At 36.4% G+C, this 21,351-nt stretch overlaps 2 protein-coding genes across 6 annotated transcripts in view; one reads left to right on the forward strand and one right to left on the reverse strand.

Annotated features, from left to right (window-relative positions):
* Window positions 1–52: 52 nt before the first annotated feature.
* ASB14 (ankyrin repeat and SOCS box containing 14) lies at window positions 53–15,710 on the forward strand. 2 transcript variants are annotated; one of them, XM_004267943.3, is made up of 9 exons: window positions 69–190; window positions 3,041–3,085; window positions 3,546–3,679; window positions 3,777–3,935; window positions 6,164–6,409; window positions 9,661–9,832; window positions 10,302–10,848; window positions 12,486–12,639; window positions 13,374–15,710. In XM_004267943.3, the coding sequence occupies exons 1-9, from the start codon at window positions 69–71 to the stop codon at window positions 13,550–13,552; spliced, it is 1,758 nt and encodes a 585-aa protein (XP_004267991.1). In that variant the 3' UTR covers window positions 13,553–15,710. The 2 variants fall into 2 exon arrangements, with proteins under 2 accessions (XP_049571307.1, XP_004267991.1); XM_049715350.1 differs by having other exon boundaries at window positions 53–190; window positions 3,041–3,679.
* APPL1 (adaptor protein, phosphotyrosine interacting with PH domain and leucine zipper 1) overlaps window positions 15,278–21,351 on the reverse strand; it is a 31,775-nt gene continuing 25,701 nt past the window's right edge. For 2 of the 4 annotated variants that reach the window (XM_049715344.1, XM_033424639.2), the window contains 4 exons: window positions 20,776–20,922; window positions 20,155–20,205; window positions 19,766–19,876; window positions 15,278–18,913 (listed from right to left, as the gene is read on the reverse strand). In XM_049715344.1, coding sequence (XP_049571301.1) covers window positions 18,767–18,913; window positions 19,766–19,876; window positions 20,155–20,205; window positions 20,776–20,922 — 456 coding nt within the window. In that variant the 3' untranslated portion in view covers window positions 15,278–18,766. The remainder of the gene's footprint in view (window positions 18,914–19,765; window positions 19,877–20,154; window positions 20,206–20,775; window positions 20,923–21,351) is intronic. The other 2 variants (XM_004267942.3, XM_033424641.2) reach the window with 2 other exon arrangements.

The following is a 21,351-nucleotide window of genomic DNA, read 5'->3' on the forward strand; positions in this document are numbered from 1 at the left end:
AATCTTTCACAACTGGAAAAATATTTTTAATTCATTTTGACTTTAAAGTAAATCTGTCTGCATTTCACATGGATAATTACACCAGTGATGAAGACATAGACAATGAGTTTGACACCCAGCTCATCATTCAACAGAGTTTACAGGATATTCACAAGCCGGAAACTACACAGCAGTCACCTGAAGATGAGAGGTAATGGTATCTCACTGGCAACATAGTATAAGTATTCAACAGTTGAGCCTTGTCATAAGCACTGATGCTAGTGTGACAAAAACAGAAGAGAGGGTCAGAATCCAAGGAGCTGAATATCTATGAGGCTTGATGTGTGACCAGACAGGAGAAATTTGGAAATAATTCAGAATTTAATCAGGCAGTAAAGAAAATAATAGCCAGGACATGGAAGCAACCTAAATGTCCATCAACAGAGGAGTGGATAAAGAAGATGTGGCACATATATACAATGGAATATTACTCAGCCATAAAAAGGAACGAAACTGGGTCATTTGTAGAGACATGGATGGACCTAGAGACTGTCACACAGAGTGAAGTAAGTCAGAAAGAGAAAAAAAACAAGTATCTTATATTAACACATGTATGTGGAATCTAGAAAAATGGTATCAGTGACCTTATGTGCAAAGCAGAAATACAGACGTAGACATAGAGAACAAATGTATGGATACCAAAGGGGAAGGGGGTGGGGAGGGAGGAATTGGAAGACTGGGACTGACACATTGATATTATTGATACTATGTATAAAATAGACAACTGATAGGAACATACTTTATAGCACAGGGAACTCTACCTAATGCACTGTGGTAACCTAAATGGGAAGGAAGTCCAAAAGGGAGGGGATATCTGTATGTATATGGCTGATTCATTTTGTAGTGCAGTGGAGGCTAACACAACATTGTAAAGCAACCATACTCCAATAAAAATTAATTTAAAAAAAAAAAGAAAATAGTTGGAGGAGGTTACTAGCAAATATGGGTGAGGAGAGGCAGATGAGAAATCAGAAAGAAGAAATACATGAGGATATGTAAGACTAGAGAACACTAATGCATCTTTTCTTTGGGGAGCTAAGGAAATGCATAAATCCAACCAAGACACAGAAACCTTAGTAGGGTAAAGTCTTTAATCTACTCAAATCAAAAGGAGTAATCATGTAAACTTAAACCCAGAAGAGACTAACCCCTTCTGAAGGGTGTGAACTCAGAGTTCTGGTATGACAACACTAGAAAAGGACCCCATGGATCCCTCAGTGGAGTAAGAGAATTGCCCTGGATATGGGCTGTCTGCGGCCAAGCACAGCTAGTCAAATGCTCTCTGGGTGATCAGCAACTTCAAGCCCCTGAGTAGTTACAATTATTTTTCAGGGGTATTAAACCCATTTGCTTGGGGTGGTGACCTCTATTTGCCTGATGGAGGTAAAATGGGATAAATGTGTTTTAACCCCAAGAGATTTTGTAATTAAATACAGAGATGTTGGAGTTTATCAAACCTACAGTATTTTTTTTTTAAGTAACATACTCATGGAGTGATCACTGTGTGCCACACTATTCTGAGCATTTCATAAATATGTATTAACTCATTTAAATTCTAATTCTCGTTACCTCTCTATGTGGTAGGTACTATTATTTTCCCCATTTAGAGATGAGGCGACTGAGGCATAGCATAGAGAAATTAAATGACTTACCCAAGGTCACAGAGCTAGTAAGTAATGAGCCAGGCAGCCTGGCTTCAGAGTCTGCATTCTTTACTACACTATTCCTACACTTTTATGTTAAATTTAGGAATAATCTTTAAATAGTTAAAAGTTTTGTAAATAAATTGGATTTCATTGGGTTACCTGTTGTATTAACCTTGTGATTAAACCTTGTGATTAACTTTGAAGTCATGATTTTAGGTTGAAAGGCATAAGAGATTTTGATTAAGAGTACTGAAATGTTTCAAAGAAATTAAAATTGACTACAGTTATAAATGTCAGTCATTAGACTTGCAAGAATTGTATGGTACTTAGCAAGGCTTGCTGATTTGATCAGGCACTTGAAGGAATTAGGAAAATAGAATATACTTGAGACAGGAGCAATAAAGCTCCCCCTCACCAAAAGATGTCCCAAGTCCTAATCCCCAGAACCTGTGGATATGTAACCTTACATGGCAATGGAGAATTAAGGCTGCAGATCGAATTAAGGTTGCTAATCAGTTGACTTTAAGATAGGAATATTGACTAAATTTTAAGTAGGACAGATTGTCTAAGGGAATTTATTTCTTTCAAGCTGGGTTCATTGAATAATCAAAGAAAAAGGGAAGGTGACAATCCTTATTTACTAGAGTTTAAAATAATATAAGATTTATAAGTTGAGCTTTAAAACTTTAAATATTTTAATAAAAATATTACTTTAAAAAACTGCTGATTGTGTTTTTTGAATACAGATTCTGATCATGAATATTTTTTAAAACTTACACCATGATTATTTACTATTTTTTTAAATAATAATTTTTGCTAGAATCATTGACATTATAGAGTGGCCATTTAAATTTTACCATGTGACAATGTGACATTTCAGTCCTAGGCATGTTTGATTCAGTTCAGCAGACACTGATTGAAGGCTAACTGTAATCCAGGCTCTCAAAGTTCTTGCCCTAAAGAAGCTGATGAGGGAAGACACATGGGAGGGGAGTTTCCCTGGAACACATTAAGGGCCATACTACGTTTTCTTTTTCCTTTTTTTTTTTCTGAATATATATACATATATCTTTTATTTATTTATTTTTCGAAACATCTTTATTGGAGTATAATTGCTTTACAATGGTGTGTTAGTTTCTGCTTTATAACAAAGTGAATCAGCTATACATATACATATATCCCCGTATCTCCTCCCTCTTGCGTTTTGAAGTATTTCTATTATGCCTCAGTCATTGCCTCATATGAGTTCATTCCTGGTTAACTACTATTGCCTTTACCCCTTCCTTTTGTTTTATCAAATGCCTTAGTTTTTTCCTCAGTTTTGGAATTACATTCATATGTTTTTTTCTCTGCAGCTTTTTGATTGCAGACTGTAAGAGGATAGTTGAAACAATAGAGACAGTTAAGTACTCTTCCTATTCTATCCCCTTCAACTTGTGGTAAGATGTAATGGTGACAACTGGTAGCATTTCCCCTCTAAGTTCAGGAAGCCTAGAAGCAGGATCTCCCAAGTGCCGAACACTATGGGGTCAACAGCTAATTGTCAAGAGTCTGATGGGGCCTTTCCTGGGAGAAACTACTTCAGCAAAATTTAGCAAACAGCTCCTGGGCTCCTCGGTGGACAGAGCTGTTTTCTGTATGTAACAAGATGACGGGTATTCACAGGTCCAGGTGGTATGGAATGCTAGATGAAAGGCCTTACTGCTTGTTTGTCCTATGCCATTTAAATTTGTCTTTCATTAAAGGTAGTGCTAGAATACTGTTGTCTCATGCACTAACCTTGATGATGGAATTCAGAAGCAGTATGGGCTGCCTTGTATATGTGCCAAATGTGAATATGTTCTCATTTGACTTGTTAATAGGTAAGGAAGATGTATTGTCAGGGTTGACCAAGTACCATTCTGCTTTTGATGAAGCAGATGAGATAGGCTGGCTTCCTCTCCATAAGGCTGCAGTGCAATTAAATAAGAACATTTTGGAAATAACCCTGAAAGGTAAACTCCCTTTATAACTCTTATTGATGCTTCTGAGAAATAAATTTAAAATTTATTTCTGTATCTTAATCTGTGTGGTCTAATGGATTTATTTCAGCTTCAAAACCCAGTGTGTGGGAGCAAACCACCAACAATGGTGAAACACCACTTTTTTTGGCTGTCAGCCATTGCCTCTTAGAAAATGTCTGTTTTCTTCTTCTCAATGGCTGCAATCCAAATGCCAAGAATGTCGAAGGCAATTCTCCTCTTCTTACAGGTAAATTAACACGTTAGCTCTGGAGAACAGTCTGTGGCTCTGAGTGTCCTCCAGGCCCACAGGTTTCAAAGGCAGTTTCTTGTGCATAGTTGCAGCAGTGTCACTCTGGTGCCAAATAACCACACATGGGTACCTGACCCTCAAGAAGCTTTATATAGGCTGGCCTGTGAGGTGGCCTGAGGGAAAGTCTCTGCCCAGTTATGAGCTGATCATTTTTACATGGTACCTCAGTTGAACAAGTTAATTCTCGTATAAGAAATATAGGAAAGGAGCAGAGTAGGAAGAAGCAGCCAATGGTTGGGTAAAGATGGCAGATTAAATATGAATGAGTAATTCTGCTGCCTCCTGAGTCTTCAGGAGGATTACAGTTCGTCAAGTGTTTTAAAGGGTTAAGATACAAAGAATGGGAAGAATGGAAGAGGAGACAACAATAACATGATTTTTAAAAATCAGAAGAGCAGATGGATGAGTAGTAAGTGTCAAGAAAGCCAAATCTTAACTTGAAGTGGGGAAAGCCAAAAAACCAGCACAGTTATATCAAAAGGCCTGGAAATTGTTGGCTATAGTTACCTCATGGAGCAGGGATGAAGGATGGGCAGCTAAAATAGAAAAATTGGTTGAAAACTATTAAGAAACAAGTAGTCAGGTATCTAGATCACTTCTCTCAATCCACCCTGCTGGGTCAGACTCTTCCCCCACCCAGCAGAATTTCGGAAGTTTTTTCTCTGAATAGTGTGAGCAAAGGCTCTCTGGACTGGGGGTTATTTGGCAAGGGCAAGAGCACTGGATTGAAAACACTGGAGGAATTAAGCACATAGGCTGAGATCTCCCAGTTCTTCACCAAATTCTAGAAAGCCAGCAGCTAGAACTTCACCCTCCAAGAGGAGGCTTCTTTGGAGAATCTGATCAGCTCGAAGAGAAAGAACTAAAAATACTAAAACTGGAGGTTCCCCAACAAATAGCCCAGGCATATTAACCTACAGTTAAGACCACAGTCAATGTTTAGAATTTCTAGGCAGATTTTTAGTCCCCAGCTCTTAATCATGAGCAGACATCCAAGGACTATCTGAGGAAAGTCTTCAACAAACAAAGATAAACAACTTGGAGGAAACAGATTATTTAGGGGAAAATAAAAGGTAGGGGGAAATTATCATTAATTTCCTCAGAGAAATCAATGAAAATTAATGAACTAGCAGGACACTACTAAAAAAAAAAAATGAAGAACAAAACAGAAAACACTCTTGAAAATGAAAACTATGATGGCAGAAATTTAAAAAAACTCAAATGCGAGGAGATAAAGTTAGGAAAGCTTCCAGAAGAAGAAGATAAGAAATGAAAAATCAGTAAGAAGAATAACTAAGAGAACTAGGATGATAACTGAAGAGGAGCAGCCTGTGAGTAACAGGAATGGTAGAAAGAGAACAGACAACATAGAGGCAATATACTGTCAATGAGACAAGTCTAGAAAATTATTTCCTAAAACGAAGGACATGTTGCATCTTTCCAGAATGAAAGAGCACACAAAGTGCCAGCTCAATGAATTACAAAAGACCCAACACTCTTGGCGCTCTATATTCCTAGTCTTAGTGCAGTTATAGCCCTTGATATGGTACATTATAAATGGCTGTGAGCAGAATTCATGCTGATTCAGTGTCTAACGCCTAGCAAGATTCCCCAAACACAGCTGGTGCCAACAATTAGCAAATGGATAGGGAGATGGATAAATTAAGGTGCTCTAGAATCTTGAAGGACTAAAGATTATCATCCAATGCAAATTAACAGCAGAAATGCAGAAATGCCAATTAGAGAATATTGGTTAACAAAATGTGAGGTTAACAATAATTTCCTAATTATTGCTGTTTTTGTTTTTCCTCATGTAAAGCAGCTACAAACGTTTCTAGGACTGTACTAGGTACTTAAGTTCCCATTTTCTTGAGAACATAAAGATGATAAATGAAAACTTTGTTTTTCAGCTACATAAGCAGCCAACACACAATGAATAATTGGTCATGGTTTACAGAAAAGCAAATACCCTATTGATGTAAAACACTATTAATATTATTTGATATATGCCTCATTTTACAATCCGTTTCCTAAACACCAAATGCTGGTACATGGGGGATAGGTAGGAAGAACTCCTTAAGAAGCCTGAGGGAAACTAGCTGATCTGATACTCTGGCCTTAATTTCCGGTTGAACATGATGCCTCCCTCACTTCTAATCTCCCAGCTGTTCTACAGGACTCCTACGATATGGCCGCCTTGCTGATCAGCCATGGAGCAGATGTCAATCTGCGGTGTGTCAATGAGAAGACAGCTCTCCACGAAGCAGCCAGGCTGGGCAGACGGGACATAGTGAAGCTCCTGCTGGTTTCTGGGGCCCACCCTGACCCAAAGAGCTCCTACGGATTCACTCCTCTTGCTCTTGCTGCCCAAAGCGGACACACTAAAACCATGGAACTATTACTGCAGAAAGGCAAGATTTTCCTATACAGTCAGCACACTACTAAAGGATAACATGACCTAAGCATTCTCCTCTTTATGGAGAGCTTCAGTGTAATAGAAGTTAACATTTTATTTAAGCCTAACTTAATATTTTATTGAAGTGTGTGTTAATATAAGCTATTGAAAGAGCCTAAAATAGGGATTGAATATTTCTTATTTGCTGTGAAGCAGTTTCCCTAAAATTACTAGGATGCAGGTTACTCTTTTATTTAATGTACCCTGACCATGTTAAGAGGATGGTTGTTGTTTAATTTTTTGTGTGGTGGTGTTCTTTTCTAGATTCATAGAATGAAACACTCCACAACATCCCCTTCACGTTGTCTCTGCTTAAGCTAAGTTATGAGGCAGTCCAACCTGTTACCAGATGAATTAAGTTGTTAGGAAATTCTTCCTGATTTCTTCTCTTTGGGTCCCAGTTCTCCCCTCTAGTAATAAACAAAACTCTGAGAGAAGGGGAAGGCAATTTATATGTATTGAGTACTCTCTAAGCACCAGGTATTAAGCTACTTATTTTATCTCAAATAATCTTCTACAAACCCTGTGAGGTAGGCATTATCCTCATTTTACCCTTGAGGAAAGTGAGGGTCAGGGATGGTACCAGTTGTAGAACTTCCCTTCAGACACGCCCTCCCCTGCCACCCGTGCTATAGCTGTGGCCATCTTAGATCCTGGTTTAACTGGCAGAGATCCTAGCTCAGAGAACTGTCTTTGAGGAGACCCTCAATGATGACACTGTTAGAAGAAGCAGTGTAATATCTAAAGCTTTTTTTCGAAGAAGCAAATCTTTACCAAGATTTAATAAAGTCCCAATATTAGAATTATCTTCTTTATTCTCCTCCCCATTTGTATCCAGAAGTCTTATTTCTTTCTCTAACAATAGACGGTCCTGGTGTCCAATTTTCTAGACTGCAGGGACTCCTACATTTAAGAACAACTTTCTGCTTTCTAGACTTACCTAAATCTTTCCTATCATATAGGGGAGGCTAGTTCCCAATCAATGGCCGTAAGACCTTTTAAGTAAGATGTTTTAAATGAGTGATACCAGAGATGTCTAAAGTTATTAGCTGGAATAACAAAGTAAACACTGGATCCTTCATCTACACAAAAAGAGCAACCTTTTGTGTAGATCATTGATTAAAATATAAAGAAACAGGAGAGGCGACAGATTTTAAATCCTTAACCTTTCAAAGAAACCAGTATCGGTTGACCTCAGTGAGGTCAGTGAGGGAGCATTTCCCTTAGGTAAGCCCCTTATACAGTCATTTGCACATAGCTACTAAATAGAAGAGCCAAGCTTTGAACCCACATCTGTCTCATTCCAAATCACATTACTTTATTACCCTGCACTGCTAGAGTGGCAACATGGCATCATAGAAATAGCACCTGGGTCTGGCCCACCTGTACATGAATCCCGACTACCTTGCTTACTAGTTGTGCATCTCTGGTGAAGTAATTTAATCTCAATGAAACTCAGTTTCTTCATCTTTAAAATGAAGATATTAGCATCTACTTCCTAGGGTTGTTGTGAAGTTTAGAAATTATTACATACATAAAGAAACCAGCACATAGTGAGCACTCATTACATGGGGGCTTATTAGACATTTCTTAATGCATTCTAGGAATGGGGTTCTGGGGGAGCCACTACATTCTTTTTTTTTTTAATTTTCAAAATATTTTAATCCATTTACAAATTTTTCAATTAGACAAAAATATGCAGGAAGGGGTTATCTAATTGAGCGATGATAATCAGGACATATATATTATGTGTATTAGCAAAAAATGTGAATAAGTTCTTCAGTAAAAGAAAAAACATGGTGCATATAATAGATTTCTCATAGTTCTATGTAGAACTTTCACTAAAAGAACACCCACCTAAAATGGATTATTCCTCATCAAATGCTACAGTGAGAATTCTTCTGTAGGAAGCATTTTATGGATTCCTTCCAGAACATAGAGAAGATAATCTGTCTTCTAGGAATTCATTTTCAAGATGGATTATTCAATGAATGGCATCATTTGGGTACCCCATTCTGCACTTGTAAGGAGGGGACATAATTTTCCAAAGACTGAAGTCACTTTCATCTCTCCTCCTACGGTACAACTCCACTTAAGTCTGGAGTTTTGCATCTAAAACTATATGAGCTTTTAAGACTGAGATCTGATTCATCATAATCTTTTCCATGAAGAAAGATCTTTCAATTTCCTCCAAGTTGAAACAGCAATAGAGTGCCATTCCATGTAAAGCACAATGACACCATATAAATTAGGAATAATATATTGAAATAGAATTTGTATGTGGATGATATTGCCAAAATAAAGAACAGAGAAGAACAAATGACTGTGATGAGCCAACATACACCTTAAATGGGCTTTGGCTTACTGCTTACACATGCAAGACAGTCAATAAATATTAGAGTCCTTATATTCTGAAGATTATGGAGTCCACACTAAAGTCACTACATCTTTTTTATATGAGTTGTGAAGGTGCCCAGAGTGTCCTCCTATTCTTTTGTCCATTCGAATGCTACTCTTTCTTCAAAGCCTTTACTGAGAGGCCTTCCACAACTGACCCCAAATTCCTCCCTCCTTCCTTCACCTCCCAGCCCTGCTCACAACTCCAGCCCTGAAATCTTCAAGAAGACAGCCTGTATCTGTACTCTTATTATCCACACCACTCACACAGCACTTAGCTTACAGGGTACTACAATATACCCTTTTAACTATCAGCAGTCCCTATCTTCAACTAAAAACAGCTAGTGTCTCTTAGTATGAACAGTCTCCTAGGAACAAGTTAAAACAGAATATGCTTTTCCACCGTAAGATCTTCATTAGATGTCATGGTGACATAGTTCAACAGGATTGTTAGACCATCTTATAGTGTGTTATGAGGTAAGCGAGCTTTTGTATGCTGGTCTGGAAATAAAACCATCTTCTATAAAATTACTTCTCCTGGGATTTTTAAGTTAGAAACAAATAACTTATAAAATTACTCTGAAAGCCAACCTACTTATAACTTAGAGACTGCTTACACCATTTTCTCTCCCCAACTAGTTTGTAAACTGTCTGAGACAGGAGGTACATACTTTATGTCTTTGATTCTTAGTGTTTTGCTAAAGTAGCTGCTCAATAATTGCGTTTTGGTAGTGGTGGTACACTTTTAAGAATACTTAAGCAATACAGTGGAAAAGACTCTTTGCATAACATCACTCTTTCTCCTCCTAGGAGCTAATGCTCTTGGTCAGGCCTCTGATTCTTCTTCCATCTTACTTGAAGCAGCTAGTGGAGGAAATCCAGACTCTGTAACTCTCTTGCTAGAGTATGGAGCTGATGCCAACATCCCTAAGAATTCAGGCCACCTGCCCATTCATGTGGCAGCTGACAGAGGCCACTTGTTGTAAGTTCAACTACATTATTGCAAATAATAGAAATAGTAATAGCCATGGGGTTTTGGAGGGGGGGGCAGCTTCTGGGAATTTTATATTCTTCATCTCTGATCCTACAACTCCAACACCCCTTTTAAAGGTGAGCAACTCTTGACCAGCTAGAAAGTGGTAAATTCAGACATCCTCTGTAGACCCTGAAGAGACATAAAACTGTTTTATTTTCAGGTCGTTTGGCAATATGGGGAGCCTCAGGTTTCACTGACTGGGGTAATTCTGAGTTTTATATCTACACCTTAGTTTCATTTAACTTTACGTGGTATCTGAGTTTTTGGAGGCAGGACTATGCTTTTTTTTGGTTGGGGTGTCTAAAAACCAACTGATGCTAATACCATCCAGTGCTAGTATAAAGCAATCATATACAGGTCAATGCAGCATCTTAACAAAAACTATTTTTTAATGCACTTTGAAATTCTTTCTCAGAGCTCTGAAGATTTTGGTTCCAGTCACAGATTTTGCTGCCATTAAGCGGAGTGGCATCAGTCCAGTTCACTGTGCAGCAGCAGGAGCACACCCCAAATGCCTGGAACTTCTCATCCAGGCTGGGTTTGATGTAAATTTCATGCTAGATCAGAGAATTCGCAAACACTATGATGACCACAGGAAGTCAGCTTTGTATTTTGCTGTATCAAATGGTGACCTCTCTTCAGTTAAGCTGCTTCTGAGTGCTGGAGCTCTGCCTAATCAAGACCCAGTTAACTGCCTCCAGGTAGCCCTAAGGATGGGCAACTATGAGCTGATAAGCCTGCTGCTACGGCATGGGGCCAACGTTAATTACTTCTGCAAAGTGAACCCTTTACATTTCCCATCAGCACTTCAATACACGCTGAAAGATGAAGTCATGCTCAGGATGCTGTTGAATTATGGGTATGACACAGAGCGATGCTTTGACTGTCCTCATGGAGACAAAGTTCATCCTTTCTATACTTTTGTTGAAGGCTGGACATCTACAGTTATCAAAGATACTATGGTAAGTGCACAGTATCGGCTGTGTCACCCTATGTAGTCATTATCCGTGTCCCTGAACTACAGCAAAAGATAAAACTCCATCCCCTCCAGAAGCTCATGGAGGGAAAGATTTTAATACAATAAATATATGATAAAATAAACATGATAGTAGAAAGATGTAAAAGGTATAGAAACAGAGGAAAAAGTGATTTAACTCTAGTTAATGAAGCAACATCTGAACAAGGCTGTGAAAAATAAATGCAGCCTTATATACCAGTTATGTTTTTTCTTTGAAGAAGTGAGTTATCTAGCTAAAATGTTTCTGGGTTCCTGATACTTGTACCCCTAGGTTTTTGGCTCTAACATTTGATTAATGGATTTCTTTGGTCACATTTTGATGAAAAAAGGATCACAATAAATATAGTTGACCACTCTCTTCTTGAGACATTTTTCTCTTAGCTGTCATCACACCACAGTCTCCTATTTTCCCCCTACTTAATTGGTCACTTCTATTTTCCCCAACTTGAGCTCTTCCCCTGATTTTTCAAATAGCTGCCACCCTTCAGGTCTCATTTCAAGTGTTACCTCCTCAAAGAGGCCCTTCCTTTTGCATCTTACCTAAGGTAGTTCTGTTCCCTAATCATTCTCTTTAATGCTTTTGATTTCTTTTATAGTACTTATCGGTTTCTGAAATTCTTAATATTTTACTGATTATGTATCTCCCCCACAAATACATGAATGTAAGCTCTTGTTCACCACTTTCCTCAGCTTACAGATCTGTGCTTAGCACACAACAGATGCACTATAGATACCTGAATTCATATTATTAAAATCTGAAAATATAAATAAAATGGAGAAAGAACTTTGAGTCAATTCTGAAAAGGAAAATATTTTAATATTGTATATTACTTTTAGGTTATGATTAATGTAGAACTTGGTATTTAAGCAATATGTCATCTTGTATTATTTCCTGACTTTTCATATAGTATTATTTGCCTTCTTACATGGGCATCTTGTGTAAGGACATGTAAATTACTTAAAGGCAGAAACTATCATACGTTTCAAGTATCAGAGTGGGAATAGGTTATGAATGATAGAAAACCCCAAATAAGAGAGGCTCTAATAAGATGGCTTACTCCCCTCTCCTATAAATAAAGGCGAGAGTAAATAGACTTCTAATTGGACAGTTCCATGATTCACAGGAGAAACTCACATCCACAGTCCAACCAGCAGGAAGGCAGGCAGGAGGAAGCAGCACACACCTTGCTCTTCCTTTAACAGCATTCTGGAAGTTGCTCACACTTCCATTGACATCTCATTCGCTAGAACTTAGTCAGATGGCCACATCTAGATGCAAGTGAAGCTGGAAAGGTAATCTTTATTCCACACAGCCATGCAGGCAACCAAAGGGGATAAAAGCTATTAGGTAACAGTCTGTTTTAAACCCTCGTTATCTTATAAAGTTTGGAAGACTTGGTAGTAAATATTTTTCCAAATGTTAGAGCTAAGAAATACTTTCTTGTTCAACACCTTAGTTTATAAATGAGGAACTTCAAACCTTGGTTCTTGACTCCGAGTTTAGGGTTCTTTTGATTACTGTGTTAAACCACAGATACTTAGTTTTCCATTTACTTTCATAGTTCTGATTTTCTTCCTCAGTTCTGCGAAGTAATAACTTTGTCATGGCTGCAACATCTCTCTGGAAAGGTTGTTCGAGTGATGCTTGATTATGTTGATCAAGTTAGGATCTGTTCAAAGTTGAAAGCTGTGCTCCAAAAACAGAGGCTCTGGTCAGAAATCCATTTTATCTTGAGTGAGTATTTTTCTTTCTTGACGATTCTTACCAAAAAATACTAACTGAACTCTTATTTCTTTTGTAGAACATTGTTCTCTTCAGTTAAAAGCCTGACCTAAAGAAACGAAGAAAAATACTATTCCTATCTAAAAAATGTTACCATTTACAACTACACTTAATTTGTACTTACTACCATTTCCCAATAGATAAAATCTGTTAGGTAATTATTTATTATATAGGTAGATAATACTTTTCTTCTGATCCTATGAAACACCATAGACACAGGAATTAAAAACTATGAAATGGCACTAAAACAGGGATGAGAAAATGCTAAGATCTAAGGCTACAGAGGATATTAAATGACCCTTCAAATCAAATTCTTTCACAGTAGCACATAAGTCAAATTAAGAAGAATTTCTTTCATATAATTTCCCCACAGGTAGTGATCTTTAGTTTTTAGCCTGACCCCAAGGGGTAGGACAGGGGGATAATACCCACAGGTGTAGGAGCTTTAGGTCTCACAGGCCAGACCCACAACTGATGCCAGTCTTTGGACTCTAACGTGACATGGCTCTGAAACCACAGCTACGAGATTTGCAGTGAGAAGTGGAAAGCTATTTCCCAATTAACTTTTCCATTTAGTCAGAGCAAATGAAAATCTTGGTGGCTTAAGTACAAAATACATTTGCTAAAGATCACTAAAAAATGAAGCAATTCTTTCTTTTGGATAATGTGCCTGTTTTTCATTTTAGCAAACCCTCGCTCCCTGAAACATTTGTGCCGCCTCAAGATCCGGAAGTGTATGGGACGTTTACGTTTGCGCTGCCCCATCTTCATGTCATTTCTTCCGTTACCCAATCGTCTAAAGGCATATGTCCTTTACAAAGAATATGACCTTTATGAACAAGGAATTTTCACAGGAACCTGGTAATCAAACTATTCTGGATGAAAAGGTATATAATTCCACAGATGTCTTTCTTAAAATGTGACTTGTTACATTGATTCATATTTCTCACTTTACCTAGCAACTAAAATCTCAATGCAGTCTACATTCTTTAAAAAGTCACTCTGAACATAGCCTCTCAACAGATGGCTGGCATTCTGAAAGGCAGTTTTGTAAAAATAAAACCCAAACAGTAAAAATTTCAATTAACTAAGATACATCAGTTCTAATACTGTATTCATCTTACATTAAATGTATAAATCCACATTTCTACATGCTCAAAATAATAAATGCTACCTCTGATAATTCATAATTCTTAACAGTAATCCTTCTTATAGAGAAGTACATATATAAAATGTCTTAGTGACTGCAGTGAATAAAGTATTGACCCCAGTACATGACCCTAAAATTAGCTGTTCTTGTACAAAAGTCCCAAGGCCAGTTTATTGTCTGTTTACTTGCCGAGTCCATTACTGAGGTAATTCAGTTAATTGAAAGAGAACCTTCAATTGCGATTTCATCATTAATGGGATACATGCGTTCCTTCTTCCTACAAAACCCTGGCTAAGGGTTGCCATTTATTGGTTAATGTGATCACTACAAGTGTTTTCAAATGGATGATGGCTTATGATTTCTGTACTGAACCTAGTCGACTACTAGACACAGAGGAGGGGCTCACTGATAGAAGCAGTTATAGGTGTTAGTTTAAAATTTTATTTCTATATATTCTATGCTGCATTTAAGTACAGGTTTCTGTATGTGGAAGCGAGGAAGGAAACTAAGAAGACATTCATTCAGCCATACCTGTGTACCATTATATGGCACATCAACAGAGAGAACAGAGAGGCAGCATGATGACCACAGGCCCAGTCAGTTATAGCTTGATGTTTATATGTTTAGTCTTAGCATACTTTTTTTTTAGCATAATATAGTCCTTCTTAAGGAAACTGAAGTTATATGATTTCTTTCTAATGTAGGAATTCATGGCTATACAGACTATTTCAGTAAGCACAGACTTAAAATTACTAATAATACAGTTTTCACATAAAAAATTTGCAAAATTAGCTGGCATGAATAGTTTTTATTTTTTTAAATCAAATTGTGGTGTGGTGTGGTTTATAAATGGGTGCTAGATTATATGTATGTCGATACACAAATATATTTAAGATATACATGCACCTAGATAAATTACATAATTCTGAAGTTAATTTCATCTACTCCCTGGACCTTCTACAAGTGTATACATTTTACAAAATTCAAAACAAATTAAAACAAACTGCCAGTAGAAGAACAGAACTTGGTAAGTGCTACAGGAAACCATAAAGAGCACAGGGGATGAATATGCATTAGTATTAAAACTACAGGCCCAAGCCACTTAAGCTGGTGTACACAATAACCTGACCCTTTAAATTACAGGAATTTCTTTGAATAGGACCCAATATAGCAAGTATACATTGTAACATGTCTAGGGTAATTATTGAAAATTCTCTTAATTTTTCTAAAGGAAAAAAGTCACTAGATATGAATTAGTATTATTTCCCCATAAGTGACATTTTTTTCCCATTTTAGCTGTTATGGAATTGCAATAGGGTTAGATGTGTAATAACAGTATCATAACAGATTAAGAAAAAGTCCAATTGTTTTATAAGCATCATTTGAAATTACTTGGAGAAGTAAAATTCAGAGTATATATCAAATATTTCATACAAAAAAGACTATAAAAAAATCATGGACTTTATTATACATTAAAAATATCCTAACAGCATATTTCCTGAAGCCTTGTCAGGAATACTTATTTTGACAAAATGAAAAAATAAGTTCTTCACTCCACATGTATACCACCATTACATAAAGTCGAGTTTTTCAAATTTAATTCTAAAGGGAAATGAAGCATAATTTTTAATTGTATATGCATGATTAACAATATCAGTGAAATATGAACCAATTCACTTACATTACAAAATCACCAAATATACAAAGTGGTTTTGCACATTAGTTATAACTTAATCCCCAGTTCTCATATTAACCTAAGTAAATTACACGAGTACAGCCACAAGAGATTAGTTAAAAAGTATAATATAGTTCCAGTTTCAAATTATTATGTATTATTAATTAATACGGAAGAAAAAAATCTCATGAAAGAAAAGTAAGCCAAACTTGATAAAAATAAAGTCAAAGGCTTGCTTGCTACAATCAGTGTGTTTGAATATTTAAAGTACAGTTTGAATGCTAGGAGGCTGTTATCAAAACCAATGTTAATATTTTCATTTTATTAATTTGGGTGGCAGAGGTTTTACAAAACACAGGCTCTTAGGGTCTGTCAGCAGGTATAAGAAGATTCAAATCTTAAATACTTGCAGTTCCTATATATAATTCAAAATTAACTCAGATGCCTTTACCACATATGATTATATGTTATGTAGAATGGTATGCACACCCTACTATCCTTTCCTCAAGCATAAAAGTAACAAATTTACCACCCCTAGACTGTGGAATCTGAGAATTCTTTTGAAATTAAACACGAAGTAATCATTGTAAACATGGCAAAAACTAGACTGGGGACTGTGTTCAAGGCAACAGTTTTAGTCCCTCGTTAGCAAGTTTTCCCAATTTTACAAGGGGGAAGGAATCATCAGTTTCCTATCTATTGACTTCACTACCATAGTTACAAAAGTACTGTTGACATAGGTAGCAAGAGTGCCTAGCAGAATTAAGTAGACTTAATTTCTTTCCTTTTAAAGAATCAGTTTTGTTAATCTCTAAAACCATTAAGTGCAAGTTCAAGTCTGAGAAAGATATCCCAAAATCTAATTCAATCACCACCAAAACATCCAAAAGCTTGAAGGGATTTCAAAGGGTAACAAAGATCAGCTTTAACATTACGCAGAAATCCATGGGGAGCCTTCCTTAAACAAAACACAGAATTTATTAAAGTTGATCCTTAAATATCTGCAGTAATGGAATTGTTCATATGGTTTACAGTAATGGAACAGAAGTTGAATCATCTAAAATTGTTAAACCCACACATAACTTCTATTTGGCACTGGAAAGCACTTTGGTCTGACCTATAGACATGGGTGTGTTATTGTGGAAATTCCTATCAAAACATGATGTAAAAGGAACCACAAGTCTGTCCAGCATCCCTAAGTCTGCCAGTACCCTTAACTTTAGCCTACACTTTGACCCAGAGTGCTCACCAAGGGCTGTAGTACGCTACCATGCAAAGCACCAGCCTAGTAAAACTGCCTCCTAATGCTGACCACCTTCCCTGCACGGTGGCTGACAAGTTACACCTGAACTAAGTGAGGTGACAACTTTATAGTAAAAGACTTACTGAAACAAAAAGCTTACTAATTCTCAAAAAGGTCTTAAAAGCAGGACCTGCCGTGACTAAGCAAATGCTGACCACAGAAGAAATTTCAATTTCTACAAAAGGAATGATACACAAACTACTGTGAAAGCATTCCCTTTAGCAAGGACAAAATAAACTTCTTTCAAAAAGTATTCCATAAATTTCTACTTTTTTACTATATGTTTTGGTAACATAAGGCTTCAAAATAATGATTAAGTAATCATTATTCCCATTTGGCACATGGCTAAAAAAAATCATGATACTATATATAATTATCTATCCCGTTCCTACAGAAAACAATGTATATACAGTGTGAAACACCCACACTATATTGTGAGAACTATATGCCATTTCTAAATCAGAACTAAAAAGAAAAAATTATATGTTAAATAACAAAAGGCTTTTCCCTTGTAAAATTAGTCTTAGTGGCTAATCTCTTGAAAACTTTAAATGCATGACTGTGTAAAATATTTTATTCAATATATTTAACTTGGCCATATATACTTTTACATGTGAAACACAGGAACATAATTTCTATCAGCAATGTTAAAAATCCAAGTTTAAAAAAAAAAGTTTTGACACAGAATTAGGCAGTAGAGAAATGTCATTTTAACCTTGGCACCAGGTTAAAATCCTTCCTGGGTTGACTCTCCTATAACAAGCACTCAATTGCTTTTCAGTCTTTCATGGAATTAGACCTTTCACTCTACTTACTTAAAGAGGACAAGTATTTACAATAATTAGTGCAAATTATTCTATTCTCATATATTATTTGCCTTCACGGATATAAAGTGATGATCAGTATTTTATAAAAACATGGAATTATGAAAATACTGTGGGCTATCAGTCTGAAATTTAAAAGATTACATTTTTAAACTAAATTCTGAGAATTTTTAAGCAGGAAACAATTGCTATAGAACTTCTTTCTAAATGTCACTTGATTTTCAATAAAAATTATTTCACACAATGCAGAAAATACAATGTATCCTGTAACAATATCTTTACATGTTAAATCCTAATCTAAAATGTATTTGAACAAAAAAAAAAATCCCTTTTAATAAATTCCAAAATCTTATTTTAACCATTACTGCTCTGCAGCAACAATTCAAGTCCCAACCTGAGAACTAAGAATGTGATAATAAAATGCCAAGGGCTGTAGCAATCTTGAACTGAAGACACTTAAGCTTCTTTCCCACTGGCATCAGGTGTAGTACATCAGAGAAATGCGAGCAATCCAAGAAAATGCCCTGAAATCAACAGTACCACCTGCCACAACTTGAAACCTTAAGTCTAAAATCTCTATGCTAATTATTTTGTAAAAGTTCTATTGCACATTTAACATTGTTAAAATATTTGCAAACTTGTAGAATTATCTGTATAAGGATTTTAAACCTATTCAGTCAAAAGCTTCCTCACTGCCAGCAATTGTTCCTAATGAAAGAGAGGGAGCATATCCATGAATACCTGAAGCTGAAGAATAAATGATTTCTTATGGTCACAGCCAATTACAATGCAAGGTAATAAGTTCACAATTTGAAGGAAGAACAGGCTTGAGCAACTGTAATTCCTCAGCAATCTACTTCAGGGATATGAACAGGTTTCTTTTAGACATGTGGAATTTGAAGTTACTGCATAGTATATTATTTCTAAGGGAAAAAAAAATCAATGCAAACCTAAGTTATCAAGGTCAGTCATAGTTTAAAAAATGAAGTTAAAATAAACAAGCAAATATAAATTTTAGTCTCCTTGATAGTTCAGCATTGTTGTTACCTTGTGCCACTTCACCACAGAAATTGTCAACAAATTCAAAGGGGTGGGGGGCGAATATCAACCAAAAAGTAAGGATAAGTTTATGCTTCTGATTCTCTCTTCTTTCCTTCTTCTCCCAAATCACTCTCTTCTGACTGGCTACTGCTAAGGACAACAAACTGCCCCTCACTACTGGCTTGGTTTGGTCTACTGGAAGCAGCTATCAACCGACTTTGTTCTTCTAAGTCCTAGTGGAAAAGACAGAAAAGAAACTTAAAGTTAATTGTTTGCAATCAAATAGGAAAGTAAGCAGTTAAATACATACTTGAGAGCCACTTCAACTCTTCTGTCATAAATATGTATGCATAATTCTGGCAACTTACTGAAAAGAAAGACTACACACAACCAATGCAACACCAAAGTAAATTTTGACACTTTTCTAGAAAGCCTATAAAAGCCAACATGTCACTCTTCTCCATTTTTATGGCCAACAACTTACATTCGAGCCATCATTATCTCTCATTATAAACTACAGAAAAGGCTCATAATGGATCACTCCACATCCCCTCCCTTCCCTCTCTCTAATATATATGTGTGTGTGTGTGTGTGTGTATACACACACACACACACACACACACACAACTACCATTGATGAAAGCCATATATATATCTCCTCTCAAAAGACCTACTTTGACAGAGACAACCTTCCAACCTCTTCTGGAATATGTAGTATGTTTGCTAAACAGCAAGTCACACTACATGTCAATATAACTATAATGTAAACATTGTATCAGAAGACAGATGTCAGGAATTCCCTGGCAGTCCGGTGGTTGGGACTCCGAGCTCTCACAGACAAGGGCCCCAGTTCAATCCCTGGTTGGGGAACTAAGATCCCACAAGCCGTGCGGCGCAGCCAAGAAGACAGATGTCATCCTTTTCTACTATGCTATGAATCATCTGGTTATGTATGAAGTGGCTGAGCAAGTAGAAACAGACCTTCACTTGAAAATTCCAATATGAAAGTCACAGTGCTGAATTAAGGAAACTCTTCATAAACATCATATCTAGTCAGAGAAGATCTAGACATTAGGACTGCATACCTTTTCAATTTGTTTTTGTTTACTGAGTTCTTTCTGTTGCTTCTCTTTTACTCTCTCTATTTCTTTTTGTTTTTCTGATGCCCTGCGATCCTGAAGACCAGATGAATACAACTAATGAATTAAATATGAAATAACTTTAAATTTTAACTTGTCAATTAATATTACCTTTGTAACCTTTTCAAATTATTATTTGCATTTATATGAGAAAGCACACCAAAAATTTACATTCTAATGTTAGCCATTTATCCAAATTCTAAATGCTATGTATCAGGAATAGCATCTATTGTTAACCTTGCATAGCAAAATCATTTTTATTTACTTGCTAATATGAAAGATCTTATATTACTTTAGTTAACATTCTTGGATAATTAAGTGTCTTGGATTCTTACCAGTTCTGCATGCAAAGCTATCTGTTTTGCCAGTCCAACAGAATCACAAATCTAAAGGGGGAACAAGTAAGAAAAACTCAGGCAGTTCTTACATCAAGTATCCAAATGGCTGATGTAACTAGTTTTATAACTCATTTTAATACACTGCTTCAAACAAAAGCTGATTTAAGAATGTTCCAGCCCCAAAACCAATCCTTTGTGTATTTTCTTCAGAGTCTGTGAGCTGCCACTGCTGGCTCTCATCTCTTTCACATACCCCACTTCTTGTTATCTCAGATTCATTACTGAGATGGTAAAGTTGCAAAGAAGAAAGCAAGCAGCTGCTGCTGCTACTCTAAGATGAAGACATTTGGAAATGGCTGATTATGGGAATATTTTGCATTCCCAGGATAAGTTAACAAAGCCAGAAGATTGCAACAGCTATCAATGGCCAGGAAGATACAGGTTTGTGGAGTCAGATGGCCCAACCCATCAGCTCAGCTCTCCTCAAAACAAAAGGCTTTGGTCAAGCAGCTCAGTTGGACTAGGCAAAGTTTGGGAGTTTTTCTCCAGAAATCTTAGTAAGAACTTTGACTATGACATGTATTTCACAACAGAAACACATTTTGAAAAGCCACGTACCTTTTCACCCTCATTGTTTGATTCAAATATATAGCAGACTGATGACAGATTACTTTCACTTCTCCCTCCTGATGTCCGAAGAACAAATCCAAAAAGCCTCTTATTTTCCTGGTGTGTAGCATACAAAACTACACTGGGTAACGGAAACTGCCACAGAAAACATCAGAAGCAAACATGAAATTTTTCAAACCATTAAAACAGCCCTCTTACATATGACAAACTCATGTACTAAGTTGTTTAATATCCTAAATAGAACATTAGAGTCAGTTGTTTTTCTTAACCGAATGGTAATCCAAGAACAAACAATGTCATATTTGGTTTGGATTGTCAGGAAATTAAAAGGTTGTTGAATACTGAATTTGTTTTATTAGTCATTAACACATTTTACAAATTCAAATTCAGTAACAAAAATGGTCTATATTATTAAATGATTAAATAGAAGCACATGCCTGCAGCTATTTCAAAACAGATAATTATAAAATAAACTCAATCATGTTGGCCTTTTAATCCCTTAATTTAATTTTTAGTTTCTTTAGTGTATGATATATGCTCCCTAACTGAGGGATAAATATAAAT

This window comes from Orcinus orca, chromosome 10 (genome assembly GCF_937001465.1).
Source record: "Orcinus orca chromosome 10, mOrcOrc1.1, whole genome shotgun sequence".
In the NCBI taxonomy this organism is placed as follows: domain Eukaryota; kingdom Metazoa; phylum Chordata; class Mammalia; order Artiodactyla; family Delphinidae; genus Orcinus; species Orcinus orca.